The sequence below is a fragment of the Oncorhynchus mykiss genome, chromosome 13 (genome assembly GCF_013265735.2).
Source record: "Oncorhynchus mykiss isolate Arlee chromosome 13, USDA_OmykA_1.1, whole genome shotgun sequence".
NCBI classification, from domain to species: domain Eukaryota; kingdom Metazoa; phylum Chordata; class Actinopteri; order Salmoniformes; family Salmonidae; genus Oncorhynchus; species Oncorhynchus mykiss.
In genome coordinates this window covers 69,553,747-69,566,246 of record NC_048577.1, presented here as the reverse complement: position 1 = coordinate 69,566,246, position 12,500 = coordinate 69,553,747, and the positions used below count along the sequence as shown (strand labels likewise).

Here is a 12,500-nt window from a genome sequence, read left to right as displayed (position 1 = left end):
ATGACTGCTGTTGTCAGCGGTGACAGATGTCAATGATGACAGGTGTCTCGGAGTAGACAATGGAACTAAGTACACATCAATTAATTTCAAAACTAATCAATCTATAGCAGTCGACATGCTGCCCAGACAGACACAAAGCTAAAGCACTAACTGATCCAACATCATCAGATCCAACATCATCAGATCCAACATCACTGATCCAACATCATCAGATCCAACATCACTGATCCAACATCACTGATCCAACATCATCAGATCCAACATCATCAGATCCAACATCACTGATCCAACATCACTGATCCAACATCACCGATCCAACATCACTGATCCAACATCACAGATCCAACATCACCGATCCAACATCACCGATCCAACATCACCGATCCAACATCACTGATCCAACATCACTGATCCAACATCACTGATCCAACATCATCAGATCCAACATCATCAGATCCAACATCACTGATCCAACATCACTGATCCAACATCACCGATCCAACATCACTGATCCAACATCACAGATCCAACATCACCGATCCAACATCACCGATCCAACATCACCGATCCAACATCACTGATCCAACATCACAGATCCAACAGTAGGTCACATGTCAGTACATACACACAACCAGTAGGTCACATGTCAGTACATACACACAACCAGTAGGTCACATGTCAGTACATAAACACAACCAGTAGGTCACATGTCAGTACATACACACAACCAGTAGGTCACATGTCAGTACATACACACAACCAGTAGGTCACATGTCAGTACATACACACAACCAGTAGGTCACATGTCAGTACATACACACAACCAGTAGGTCACATGTCAGTACATACACACAACCAGTAGGTCACATGTCAGTACAGACACACAACCAGTAGGTCACATGTCAGTACATAAACACAACCAGTAGGTCACATGTCAGTACATACACACAACCAGTAGGTCACATGTCAGTACATACACACAACCAGTAGGTCACATGTCAGTACATAAACACAACCAGTAGGTCACATGTCAGTACATACACACAACCAGTAGGTCACATGTCAGTACATACACACAACCAGTAGGTCACATGTCAGTACATACACACAACCAGTAGGTCACATGTCAGTACATACACACAACCAGTAGGTCACATGTCAGTACAGACACACAACCAGTAGGTCACATGTCAGTACATACACACAACCAGTAGGTCACATGTCAGTACATACACACAACCAGTAGGTCACATGTCAGTACATACACACAACCAGTAGGTCACATGTCAGTACATACACACAACCAGTAGGTCACATGTCAGTACAGACACACAACCAGTAGGTCACATGTCAGTACATACACACAACCAGTAGGTCACATGTCAGTACATACACACAACCAGTAGGTCACATGTCAGTACATACACACAACCAGTAGGTCACATGTCAGTACATACACACAACCAGTAGGTCACATGTCAGTACATACACACAACCAGTAGGTCACATGGGGGAGAGGCGTTGTGCCGTGAGGTGTTGCTTTATTTGTGTTTGAAACCAGGTCTGCTGTTCACTACCCCCCCCCACCCCACCCACCCCATTGTCATGGAAACCCACCTGTCACTCAGGAGGTTGTGAAATATCCTCATTGGATAGGGGAGGAGGGAGGAAGGGATATGGAGGGAGAAGGGAGGGAAGAGGGAGGGAGGGAGGGAGGGATGAGGGGGAGAGAGAGCGAGTAAGGGATGAGGGAGTGAGGGAGGGATGAGGGAGAGAGGGAGGGTGGGAGGGATGAGGGAGAGAGGGAGGGAGGGATGAGGCAGGCAGGCAAAGCAATCAGAAAATATCAGCCGCAGCAGGGGGTCACCCTAACATAACACCACACACACACACACACACACACACACACACACACACACACACACACACACACACACACACAAACTGGGACAGACAAACCATTAAATTAATACAGTAGCACTCGGTGTCCCTGTCGCTGTCTCTCTCCCTCTCTCTTGCTCTCTTTCTCTCTCTCGTTGAACCTCCCTCACTCCCTCTCTCCCTCCCTCTGAGACGATGGTTGTTAACAGTAGTTAATAACTGACAGATACTCTGTGAGAGGAAACACCAGAGAACACCCATTGTCTTAAAGCAGCCGTGTCTGTGGTGTGTTAGTGTAGAATCATCTGGAAATGAACAGAACATGACAATATTCTGCTCAGAGGTGACAGAGTTTTATACCGCCTCTCCTATACAAACTTTAACACTATAGTTGTCTGTCCTCTCTCCTTGCAGGCTCGGCCCCCACCCAGAGAACAGTGTTGTCTGCAGCCAAACCCAAGATCACCCTGGACCCTCACATACGCCTCAAGTCTGACAAACTGGACCTGGTGAGTCCACCTTTGCTCTCTGCCTGCTCTGTCTGTCTGCCTGCCTGTTAGGCTGTCTGTCTGTCTGCCTGTCTGTCTGCCTGCCTGTTAGGCTGTCTGTCTGTCTGTCTGCCTGTCTGTCTGTCTGTCTGCCTGCCTGTTAGGCTGTCTGTCTGTCTGTCTGTCTGTCTGTCTGTCTGTCTGTCTGGCTGGCTGGCTGCCTGCCTGCCTGTTAGGCTGTCTGTCTGTCTATCTGTCTGGCTGCCTGCCTGTTAGGCTGTCTGTCTGTCTGTCTGTCTGTCTGTCTAGACCCCCACGTATGCCTCAAGTCTGACAAACTATCCCTGGTGAGTCCCTAGTGTCTGCTCTGATGAACTAGCCCTGGTGAGTCCCTAGTGTCTGCTCTGATGAACTATCCCTGGTGAGTCCCTAGTGTCTGCTCTGATGAACTATCCCTGGTGAGTCCCTAGTGTTTGCTCTGATGAACTATCCCTGGTGAGTCCCTAGTGTCTGCTCTGATGAACTATCCCTGGTGAGTCCCTAGTGTTTGCTCTGATGAACTATCCCTGGTGAGTCCCTAGTGTCTGCTCTGATGAACTATCCCTGGTGAGTCCCTAGTGTCTGCTCTGATGAACTATCCCTGGTGAGTCCCTAGTGTCTGCTCTGATGAACTATCCCTGGTGAGTCCCTAGTGTCTGCTCTGATGAACTATCCCTGGTGAGTCCATAGTGTCTGCTCTGATGAACTAGCCCTGGTGAGTCCCTAGTGTCTGCTCTGATGAACTATCCCTGGTGAGTCCCTAGTGTCTGCTCTGATGAACTATCCCTGGTGAGTCCCTAGTGTCTGCTCTGATGAACTATCCCTGGTGAGTCCCTAGTGTCTGCTCTGATGAACTATCCCTGGTGAGTCCCTAGTGTCTGCTCTGATGAACTATCCCTGGTGAGTCCCTAGTATCTGCTCTGATGAACTATCCCTGGTGAGTCCCTAGTGTCTGCTCTGATGAACTATCCCTGGTGAGTCCCTAGTGTCTGCTCTGATGAACTATCCCTGGTGAGTCCCTAGTGTCTGCTCTGATGAACTAGCCCTGGTGAGTCCCTAGTGTCTGCTCTGATGAACTATCCCTGGTGAGTCCCTAGTGTCTGCTCTGATGAACTAGCCCTGGTGAGTCCCTAGTGTCTGCTCTGATGAACTATCCCTGGTGAGTCCCTAGTGTTTGCTCTGATGAACTATCCCTGGTGAGTCCCTAGTGTCTGCTCTGATGAACTATCCCTGGTGAGTCCCTAGTGTTTGCTCTGATGAACTATCCCTGGTGAGTCCCTAGTGTCTGCTCTGATGAACTATCCCTGGTGAGTCCCTAGTGTCTGCTCTGATGAACTATCCCTGGTGAGTCCCTAGTGTCTGCTCTGATGAACTATCCCTGGTGAGTCCCTAGTGTCTGCTCTGATGAACTATCCCTGGTGAGTCCCTAGTGTCTGCTCTGATGAACTATCCCTGGTGAGTCCCTAGTGTCTGCTCTGATGAACTAGCCCTGGTGAGTCCCTAGTGTCTGCTCTGATGAACTATCCCTGGTGAGTCCCTAGTGTCTGCTCTGATGAACTATCCCTGGTGAGTCCCTAGTGTCTGCTCTGATGAACTATCCCTGGTGAGTCCCTAGTGTCTGCTCTGATGAACTATCCCTGGTGAGTCCCTAGTGTCTGCTCTGATGAACTATCCCTGGTGAGTCCCTAGTGTCTGCTCTGATGAACTATCCCTGGTGAGTCCCTAGTGTCTGCTCTGATGAACTATCCCTGGTGAGTCCCTAGTATCTGCTCTGATGAACTATCCCTGGTGAGTCCCTAGTGTTTGCTCTGATGAACTATCCCTGGTGAGTCCCTAGTGTCTGCTCTGATGAACTATCCCTGGTGAGTCCCTAGTGTCTGCTCTGATGAACTATCCCTGGTGAGTCCCTAGTGTCTGCTCTGATGAACTATCCCTGGTGAGTCCCTAGTGTCTGCTCTGATGAACTATCCCTGGTGAGTCCCTAGTGTCTGCTCTGATGAACTAGCCCTGGTGAGACCCTAGTGTCTGCTCTGATGAACTAGCCCTGGTGAGTCCCTAGTGTCTGCTCTGATGAACTAGCCCTGGTGAGTCCCTAGTGTCTGCTCTGATGAACTAGCCCTGATGAGTCCCTAGTGTCCCATCTCTCTCTCTATTCCCCATCCTCCCATCTCTCTCTCTATTCCCCATCCTCCCATCTCTCTCTCTATTCCCCATCCTCCCATCTCTCTCTCTATTCCCCATCCTCCCATCTCTCTCTCTATTCCCCATCCTCCCATCTCTCTCTCTATTCCCCATCCTCCCATCTCTCTCTCTATTCCCCATCCTCCCATCTCTCTCTCTATTCCCCATCCTCCCATCTCTCTCTCTATTCCCCATCCTCCCATATATCACCTTCACAATAAATCCATGTAATATAGCCTAAACCTTCACAATAAATCCATGTAATATAGCCTAAACCTTCACAATAAATCCATGTAATATAGCCTAAACCTTCACAATAAATCCATGTAATATAGCCTACACCTTCACAATAAATCCATGTAATATAGCCTAAACCTTCACAATAAATCCATGTAATATAGCCTAAACCTTCACAATAAATCCATGTAATATAGCCTACACCTTCACAATAAATCCATGTAATATAGCCTACACCTTCACAATAAATCCATGTAATATAGCCTACGCCTTCACAATAAATCCATGTAATATAGCCTAAACCTTCACAATAAATCCATGTAATATAGCCTAAACCTTCACAATAAATCCATGTAATATAGCCTACGCTTTCACAATAAATCCATGATTTATTTTAGACAGGTCGAAAGAACCATGATATGAAGAGAATGTAGTCTATTTCAGGAGAACAGAATAGCGTAGTCTGAGTTGTCTTTATGTTAGGCCCTGATCTGGCTATGCCATATAGCTGTAATTTAGCAGACAAGATTTGGTTAGAATTCCATGGCATTATTTTACTGTATATAATCTCATTCTCTATCTATCTATCTATCTATCTATCTATCTATCTATCTATCTATCTATCTATCTATCTATCTATATATATATATATATATATATATATATATATATATATATATATATATATATCTCTATCTCTATCTCTCTCTCTCTCTCTCTCTCTCTCTCTCTGTCTTTCTGTCTCTCTCAATTCAATTCAATTCAATTCAATTCAAGGGCTTTATTGGCATGGGAAACATGTGTTAACATTGCCAAAGCAAGTGAGGTAGACAACATACAAAGTGAATATATAAAGTGAAAAACAACAAAAATTAACAGTAGACATTACACATACAGAGGTTTCAAAACAGTAAAGACATTACAAATGTCATATTATATATATATATACAGTGTTTTAACAATATACAAATGGTTAAAGGACACAAGATAAAATAAATACGCATAAATATGGGTTGTATTTACAATGGTGTGTGTTCTTCACTGGTTGCCCTTTTCTCGTGGCAACAGGTCCCTCTCTCTCTGTCTCTCTTTCTCTCTCTCTCACTCCATTCCACCACCATATACTCCCCCTGTATCTCTCTCTCTCCATTCTACCACCATATACTCCCCCTGTAATCTCTCTCCATTCTACCACCATATACTCCCCCTGTATCTCTCTCTCTCCATTCCACCACCATATACTCCCCCTGTATCTCTGTCCATTCCACCACCATATACTCCCCCTGTCTCTCTCTCCATTCCACCACCATATACTCCCCCTGTATCTCTCTCCATTCCACCACCATATACTCCCCCTGTATCTCTCTCCATTCCACCACCATATACTCCCCCTGTATCTCTCTCCATTCTACCACCATATACTTCCCCTGTATCTCTCTCTCTCCATTCCACCACCATATACTCCCCCTGTATCTCTGTCCATTCCACCACCATATACTCCCCCTGTATCTCTCTCCATTCCACCACCATATACTCCCCCTGTATCTCTCTCTCTCCATTCCACCACCATATACTCCCCCTGTATCTCTCTCTCTCCATTCCACCACCATATACTCCCCCTGTATCTCTCTCTCTCCATTCCACCACCATATACTCCCCCTGTATCTCTCTCCATTCTACCACCATATACTCCCCCTGTCTCTCTCTCCATTCCACCACCATATACTCCCCCTGTATCTCTCTCCATTCCACCACCATATACTCCCCCTGTATCTCTCTCTCTCTCTCCATTCCACCACCATATACTCCCCCTGTATCTCTCTCCATTCTACCACCATATACTCCCCCTGTATCTCTCTCCATTCCACCACCATATACTCCCCCTGTATCTCTCTCTCTCTCTCTCTCTCTCTCCATTCCACCACCATATACTCCCCTGTATCTCTCTCTCTCTCTCCATTCCACCACCATATACTCCCCCTGTATCTCTCTCCATTCCACCACCATATACTCCCCCTGTATCTCTCTCCATTCCACCACCATATACTCCCCCTGTATCTCTCTCCATTCCACCACCATATACTCCCCCTGTATCTCTCTCTCTCTCTCCATTCCACCACCATATACTCCCCCTGTATCTCTCTCCATTCCACCACCATATACTCCCCCTGTATCTCTCTCTCTCTCTCCATTCCACCACCATATACTCCCCCTGTATCTCTCTCCATTCTACCACCATATACTCCCCCTGTATCTCTCTCCATTCCACCACCATATACTCCCCCTGTATCTCTCTCCATTCTACCACCATATACTCCCCCTGTCTCTCTCTCCATTCCACCACCATATACTCCCCCTGTATCTCTCTCCATTCCACCACCATATACTCCCCCTGTCTCTCTGTGTGCGCCGGTAGTTTTGTCACAATGTCCTCTGCAGTTGTTTAGCAGTGATTTTAATCTAATCTTAATCTCACTCAGTCTGTGACTGACCCTAATCTAGCACAGTCTCATTAATGGGATTAGGCCCTGGCTGTGGCTCTAGTCCCTGCTCCCTGGCTCTAGTCCCTGCTCCCTGGCTCTAGTCCCTGCTCCCTGGCTCTAGTCCCTGCTCCCTGGCTCTAGTCCCTGCTCCCTGGCTCTAGTCCCTGCTCCCTGGCTCTAGTCCCTGCTCCCTGGCTCTGGTCCCTGCTCCCTGGCTCTAGTCCCTGCTCCCTGGCTCTGGTTCCTGCTCCCTGGCTCTAGTCCCTGCTCCCTGGCTCTAGTCCCTTCTCCCTGGCTCTAGTCCCTTCTCCCTGGCTCTAGTCCCTGCTCCCTGGCTCTAGTCCCTGCTCCCTGGCTCTAGTCCCTGCTCCCTGGCTCTAGTCCCTGCTCCCTGGCTCTAGTCCCTGCTCCCTGGCTCTGGTCCCTGCTCCCTGGCTCTGGTTCCTGCTCCCTGGCTCTAGTCCCTGCTCCCTGGCTCTAGTCCCTGCTCCCTGGCTCTAGTCCCTTCTCCCTGGCTCTAGTCCCTTCGCCCTGGCTCTAGTCCCTGCTCCCTGGCTCTAGTCCCTGCTCCCTGGCTCTAGTCCCTGCTCCCTGGCTCTGGTTCATGCCTGGTACAGGGTTGCGTTGCCGGAGGGAGCAATTTAACGTCGCACACAGATACAATGCTCTACAGCTTTACTGTACTGGTTAACTGTGGGGACAGAGACAGGGTTAGTTTGGGTTGAATAACACACAGACACAATGCCCTACAGCTTTACTGTACTGGTTAACTGTGGGGACAGAGACAGGGTTAGTTTGGGTTGAATAACACACAGACAATGCTCTACAGCTTTACTGTACTGGTTAACTGTGGTGACATGTGACAGAGACAGGGTTAGTTTGGGTTGAATAACACACAGACACAATGCCCTACAGCTTTACTGTACTGGTTAACTGTGGTGACAGAGACAGGGTTAGTTTGGGTTGAATAACACACAGACACAATGCCCTACAGCTTTACTGTACTGGTTAACTGTGGTGACAGAGACAGGGTTAGTTTGGGTTGAATAACACACAGACACAATGCCCTACAACTTTACTGTACTGGTTAACTGTGGTGACAGAGACAGGGTTAGTTTGGGTTGAATAACACACAGACACAATGCCCTACAGCTTTACTGTACTGGTTAACTGCGGTGACAGAGACAGGGTTAGTTTGGGTTGAATAACACACAGACACAATGCCCTACAGCTTTACTGTACTGGTTAACTGTGGTGACAGAGACAGGGTTAGTTTGGGTTGAATAACACACAGACACAATGCCCTACAGCTTTACTGTACTGGTTAACTGTGGTGACAGAGACAGGGTTAGTTTGGGTTGAATAACACACAGACACAATGCCCTACAGCTTTACTGTACTGGTTAACTGTGGTGACAGAGACAGGGTTAGTTTGGGTTGAATAACACACAGACACAATGCCCTACAGCTTTACTGTACTGGTTAACTGTGGTGATAGAGACAGGGTTAGTTTGGGTTGAATAACACACAGACACAATGCCCTACAGCTTTACTGTACTGGTTAACTGTGGTGACAGAGACAGGGTTAGTTTGGGTTGAATAACACACAGACGCAATGCTCTACAGCTTTACTGTACTGGTTAACTGTGGTGACAGAGACAGGGTTAGTTTGGGTTGAATAACACACAGACACAATGCCCTACAGCTTTACTGTACTGGTTAACTGTGGTGACAGAGACAGGGTTAGTTTGGGTTGAATAACACACAGACAATGCTCTACAGCTTTACTGTACTGGTTAACTGTGGTGACAGAGACAGGGTTAGTTTGGGTTGAATAACACACAGACACAATGCCCTACAGCTTTACTGTACTGGTTAACTGTGGTGACAGAGACAGGGTTAGTTTGGGTTGAATAACACACAGACACAATGCCCTACAGCTTTACTGTACTGGTTAACTGTGGTGACAGAGACAGGGTTAGTTTGGGTTGAATAACACACAGACACAATGCCCTACAGCTTTACTGTACTGGTTAACTGTGGTGACAGAGACAGGGTTAGTTTGGGTTGAATAACACACAGACACAATGCCCTACAGCTTTACTGTACTGGTTAACTGTGGTGACAGAGACAGGGTTAGTTTGGGTTGAATAACACACAGACACAATGCCCAACAGCTTTACTGTACTGGTTAACTGTGGTGACATGTGACAGGGTTAGTTTGGGTTGAATAACACACAGACACAATGCTCTACAGCTTTACTGTACTGGTTAACTGTGGTGACAGAGACAGGGTTAGTTTGGGTTGAATAACACACAGACACAATGCCCAACAGCTTTACTGTACTGGTTAACTGTGGTGACAGAGACAGGGTTAGTTTGGGTTGAATAACACACAGACACAATGCTCTACAGCTTTACTGTACTGGTTAACTGTGGTGACAGAGACAGGGTTAGTTTGGGTTGAATAACACACAGACACAATGCCCAACAGCTTTACTGTACTGGTTAACTGTGGTGACAGAGACAGGGTTAGTTTGGGTTGAATAACACACAGACACAATGCTCTACAGCTTTACTGTACTGGTTAACTGTGGTGACAGAGACAGGGTTAGTTTGGGTTGAATAACACACAGACACAATGCTCTACAGCTTTACTGTACTGGTTAACTGTGGTGACAGAGACAGGGTTAGTTTGGGTTGAATAACACACAGACACAATGCCCTACAGCTTTACTGTACTGGTTAACTGTGGTGACAGAGACAGGGTTAGTTTGGGTTGAATAACACACAGTCACGTTCTACTATGATCTCTCATTAAGACTGTATATTTTATTACAAATGATTGAACAACAGAGTATAATATGATATGTTTGAAGAGTAATCTCACTTGTTTTATGAGAAAGAACGAATGCCAGGACATGGCAGAGAGCATGACCTGAAGAGAGGAGAGGAGAGGAGAGAGGAGAGAGAGAGAGAGAGAGAGAGAGAGAGAAAGAAAGAGAGAAAGAGAGAGAGAGAGAGAGAGAGAGAGAGAGAACATGTAGTTTGTAATGTGTACAGAAGTTGTCTTCAGGACAACCAGTTCATGGAGAAGAGAGATTTGTGGTGTAATTCTGCTGTTATACTGCCCCCTGCAGGTCTTCAACCACACAGCAGAGGGTTTTATTTGGTAATACCGTGACAAGATGTCTCTCATACGCCATGTCCTCAGTGAGCAGGGATTTACCATAATGTGAGATTTAAATTCTTAACGCTTTCTCTCCTCTGTCTCGCTCCCCCTCTCTTTCCCCCTCTCTTTCCCCCCTCTCCCCTCTCTATGCCCCCCCCCCCCTCTCTCTCTTCCCCCTCTTGCTCTCTCTTGCCCCTCTCTCTACCCCAACGCACCCCAGGCGTTGTCGTACCTGGGTCTGGACTTGACGGAGGAGAAGAGGAGGAAGCTGAGACAAAGTCTTATCACTGACCCACAGGGAACCGTGTCCTACGGAGGTATACTGTCTCTATAGCTACCACACACCTAGTGTCTCTAAAGCTACCACACACCTAGTGTCTCTATAGCTACCACACACCTAGTGTCTCTATAGCTACCACACACCTAGTGTCTCTATAGCTTCCACACACCTAGTGGCTCTATAGCTACCACACACATACTGTCTCTATAGCTACCACACACCTAGTGTCTCTATAGATACCACACACATAGTGTCTCTATAGCTACCACACACCTAGTGTCTCTATAGCTACCACACACCTAGTGTCTCTATAGATACCACACACCTAGTGTCTCTATAGCTACCACACACCTAGTGTCTCTATAGCTACCACACACCTAGTGTCTCCATAGATACCACACACCCACTGTCTCCATAGCTACCAAACACCTAGTGTCTCTATAGCTACCACACACCCACTGTCTCCATAGCTACCACACACCTACTGTCTCTATAGCCACCACACCTAGTGTCTCTATAGCTACCACACACCTAGTGTCTCTATAGCTACCACACACCTAGTGTATCCATAGATACCACACACCTAGTGTCTCTATAGCTACCACACACCTAGTGTCTCCATAGCTACCACACACCTAGTGTCTCTATAGCTACCACACACCTAGTGTCTCCATAGTTACCACACACCTAGTGTCTCCATAGCTACCACACACCTAGTATCTCCATAACTACCACACACCTAGTGTCTCTATAGCTACCACACACCTAGTGTCTCCATAGCTACCACACACCTAGTGTCTCCATAGCTACCACACACCTAGTGTCTCTATAGTTACCACACACCTAGTGTCTCCATAGCTACCACACACCTAGTGTCTCCATAGCTACCACACACCTAGTGTCTCCATAGCTACCACACACCTAGTGTCTCCATAGATACCACACACCTAGTGTCTCCATAGCTACCACACACCTAGTGTCTCCATAGCTACCACACACCTAGTGTCTCCATAGCAGAAGGTGTTTATCTTGCCCAGGAGCAAGATGTTGGTGGTGCTGTGTTATCCTCAGAGCTGGCAGAGAATGTGTTTATCTTGCCCAGGAGCAAGATGTTGGTGGTGCTGTGTTATCCTCAGAGCTGGCAGAGAATGTGTTTATCTTGCCCAGGAGCAAGATGTCGGTGGTGCTGTGTTATCCTCAGAGCTGGCAGAGAATGTGTTTATCTTGCCCAGGAGCAAGATGTCAGTGGTGTTGTGTCGTCCTCAGAGCTGGCAGAGAAGGTGTTTATCTTGCCCAGGAGCAAGATGTTGGTGGTGTTGTGTTATCCTCAGAGCTGGCAGAGAAGGTGTTTATCTTGCCCAGGAGCAAGATGTTGGTGGTGTTGTGTTATCCTCAGAGCTGGCAGAGAAGGTGTTTATCTTGCCCAGGAGCAAGATGTCGGTGGTGCTCTGTTATCCTCAGAGCTGGCAGAGAAGGTGTTCAGCTTGCCCGGGAGCAAGATGTCGGTGTTGGCGACGTGGCTGGTTTTCCCTCTGTAATCCCTAATTGTCTGGAGTCCCTGCCACATATGTCTGGTGTCTGAGCCGTTGAATTGCCTTTGTCTCTGTACTGATGTTCTGTCTGTTTGATTTCCTTACGGAACTGAACTGTTTGTAATCGACCATTTTCCCATTCACGTTGTCGTGTAAGAAGTCTCATAGAGAAGCATTGATGAAACTGGAATTAAAATGGACTTGAAC

The 12,500-nt window shown here is 47.1% G+C and overlaps 1 protein-coding gene across 1 annotated transcript in view; it reads left to right on the top strand.

Moving 5' to 3' along the window:
- LOC110518542 (syntaxin-binding protein 4) overlaps nt 1-12,500 on the top strand; it is a 133,228-nt gene that overhangs the window by 105,518 nt on the left and 15,210 nt on the right. The window contains exons 12-13 of the mRNA XM_036939792.1: nt 2,296-2,390; nt 10,702-10,798. Coding sequence (XP_036795687.1) covers nt 2,296-2,390; nt 10,702-10,798 — 192 coding nt within the window. The remainder of the gene's footprint in view (nt 1-2,295; nt 2,391-10,701; nt 10,799-12,500) is intronic.